The sequence below is a fragment of the Chaetura pelagica genome, unplaced genomic scaffold, assembly GCF_000747805.2.
Source record: "Chaetura pelagica isolate M959 unplaced genomic scaffold, ChaPel_1.0 scaffold69, whole genome shotgun sequence".
In the NCBI taxonomy this organism is placed as follows: domain Eukaryota; kingdom Metazoa; phylum Chordata; class Aves; order Apodiformes; family Apodidae; genus Chaetura; species Chaetura pelagica.
In genome coordinates, this window is record NW_009970724.1 from 10886560 (window position 1) to 10889719 (window position 3160).

Genomic DNA, 3160 nt, shown 5'->3' on the forward strand with positions numbered 1-3160 from the left:
CCAGACCCCTCACAGACCCTTCCCAGACCCCTCCAGACCCTTCCTAGACCCCCCCCAAACAAGAAAGCAGAATAAAGCTGAAATGTTCATGCCTGATGCCCAGATTTGATTATCAAATTCCAAGCAAGTGAAATGAGACCAAATAGTATCATCAGTATGCAAGAAACTTAGACAACAAAGGCTCAGGTCTGTGAATCCATGCCCATGCAAACAGATTTTCCTCTTGTAATGATTTCTTGGAAATAGCTCACATGTATACAATTGTCTATAAGAAGTAGTTCCGATAAACAGAAGCAGCAAACAATAATATAAGCTGTGGTAGTGCAGCTATGCCAAGAACTTCACATCAGGATTCTGTCATTCATCTGTATAACCTTGATTAAATCACTTTCCTGCACTTGGCTGTTTCACCAACTGGTCAAAGAGGACAATACTACCAAAACACTGACAGAATCCCACAAGTGAAAAACGCCAAAACCTAAATACTGAGATCATTCTAAGCTAAAAATATTTCTTCATTCTTTTTTGCCATTTAGAAGCCTTAATTTCATTTACCTTTGAAAATCTTCCTCAGATATGACAAGGTTATAAAGAAAAAAAGGATCAGTATCATCAGTCAATCGAACAGCTAAATCCTGAAAAAGACAGACATTTACATATTATTTAAAATACTATAAACCACCCTGTAGGATTGTTTAAATATACACTAATATTGCAAACAGTATTTAATGTTTTTACTGTTTAACCAAAAATAAGAAGATAGAATTGTGGCAACTAATTCAGAAGGTGGAAAACATTAACATTTAACACAACTTCAAATATTACAGTGGGAAAAAGAAGGAAAACTATCACAAAAACAAACCAAGTAAAAACCTTCAACTTTGAGCAGCAAAGGCTTCAAGATTCAATGTGTTTTCATAACTTTACAGAAAAAATGTATTTTCTATTTTTCCCATCATTAAATAGGGTGTAGCTCTAGTAGTCCACTGTGCATCACAAACACATCATTCCCACAACTGGAAGTTCATTAGAGCACACTGCTTCAAAAAGTTTAAGAAGCCACTTTCTGAAGATTTTTATATATTTTCTTTTTTTATACAGAGTCTTGCAAAACAAACATAAAATAGATACAGCTGAAGTCCAGTAAACTCATAAGAGAAGGTGTAGCATTATGCTGCTTAGTTTTTAAAAATAAATTGTTTGTTGGAAATCTACCCAGGGTTTTGGAAAAGCTGCCTTCTCTGTAAACCTTAGTCTTTCATTACCAGGCTGGGGTTATGCGAAACACCTGGTACTTTAGACACTTGTTCTCTACAAGGCTCAAACCTGTGTGAATAATAAATTACTTGGCAGAGGAAAGAAAGGAACTAGAAACCTGACAGCTCTTCTAACATAACTGAAGTGTGACCATAGCATATGAACATATTCCCAACTGAAACAAGTCTCAGTAATTCAGATAACAGCAACACTAACAAAACAGTTGGAGATGGGTAAACAAACTTATTAATTAAAATGCGCAGCCAGCTTATGTAGGAACTGGTGCCACCCCAATCCAGCTAGGGTAGGATAAGAATGGTGCCTGGTTTGATGTCCCATTAATGGATCCAAGCACTTGAAGTTATGTTTTATACTGACTTGCTAATGTACCCAACTGGATTTCCAGGCTCCTGCTGACACAGGCTGCACCTTGGCACACAGTTCTTAACTGAACTGCCTCCTCAGACTTCATGTTATTATTGTCACAGTCAACAAAATCTTGCAAAATATGCTGCATTCCTTTACAAACAAACCGCTGCTCAGTAAACACTATAACCAACTAATGACCAATCTTAACAGGGCAGGTGGATGTACAGTTTAAGTGACAAATTAGACACACAACAAAAAAAGATTTTATAACCTCGAGCAGAAATCTCATTGGTATTTTTTCTGATAATTTTTTTTCACTGCCTTCCCACCCCCACTGGATGAATTCCAAATATTCAAAGCCTAACATGCTTATCAATAAAAAAGCAAAATGTTACATCTACAAGAAGTTGTCATTTTTGCTAGTTAAGATGAGGCCTTTGGAAAGACAGCCACTGCTTTACCTTCTTGAGTAAGTGTTGAGTGCATTGGAAGTGAGACTGCCCTTATGTCCTAGCTCAGGTCCCTCTGAGGATCTCCGAATACTCTTAATTTGCAAGTTTACTAAGATCCATGAACAGTCAAACTAAAAGAGAGGGCTAAAAAGGCTTGGAAAAAACCCACTCAAAACCAACTCAAGAAATCATATTTTTAAAAACATTTTAAATCATGTTTTGCTTTTCCTTTGCCTATTTGTCCTCTTATAAAATGAAAATCAAATAATATCTAATGAATGACAAAAATATAACTAATCCACAAACCTTTTTATGAACAGGATTAGAAATCGACAGTAGCTCAATATTCACGCGAACATTTAATCTCCTGTGTACAAAAAGATGAAACTTAGTAACAAATCAAGGAAACATTCTCCAAACTATGTGTGTAGCCCCACCACAGGAATGAGAGGACATACTGAAAACAAAAACTTAGACAGAAATACTAAGAAAGTTCCCATTGGTGACTACTTCACCTCATAATTTCACATATCTTTACAGTTCCTCAGCCAGATCAGAGTTTTGTGGGTTTTTTGTTGCTTGTTATCCACCAAACTGTAACTGGCAAGCAGAAGTTTTAAAACTTTGTCCAGAAACCAGAACTGTTTGAAAAGACTGCTGACATTTCTGAACGATTACTGAAACTTTTGATAATAATTTATACAGTGTTACCTTTCATTTACTTCTTGCTGAGTCATCTGAGAAGTTACGTGCATTATGAAGTGCACCCACAGACATCCTTTCTGTGCCTTCCAATACAGACAAACCAGAGTAGACTCAACGCCTACACACGCTGTCTAATCCAGACAGGACCTACGTTATCGAAATTCACCATATCCTGAGTAGATACTTCACATAAAATACCAAAAAAGAGATCGAGATGGACAAGTGGGCTGGCCCACGCCGTGGGGCAGGACCGAGGGAGCTGAAAGGCTCCAGGAGCGAGGAGGAGGAGGCAGAGGAGGCCGGGCCTGCCCGCGGGGCAACCGCTGCGGCCTGGGAGACGCGCAAACACCGGCCTGGCCAGCCGGGCCCGCCCGTCC

At 38.4% G+C, this 3160-nt stretch overlaps 1 protein-coding gene across 1 annotated transcript in view; it reads right to left on the minus strand.

The window, feature by feature from the left end:
- The window catches only part of SASS6 (spindle assembly 6 homolog (C. elegans)), a 13663-nt gene that overhangs the window by 8599 nt on the left and 1904 nt on the right, over nt 1–3160 (minus strand). Inside the window, exons 2-3 of the mRNA XM_010006656.1 lie at nt 2385–2445; nt 556–635 (exon numbers count right to left, since the gene is read on the minus strand). Of these exons, the coding sequence (XP_010004958.1) occupies nt 556–635; nt 2385–2445 (141 nt within the window). The remainder of the gene's footprint in view (nt 1–555; nt 636–2384; nt 2446–3160) is intronic.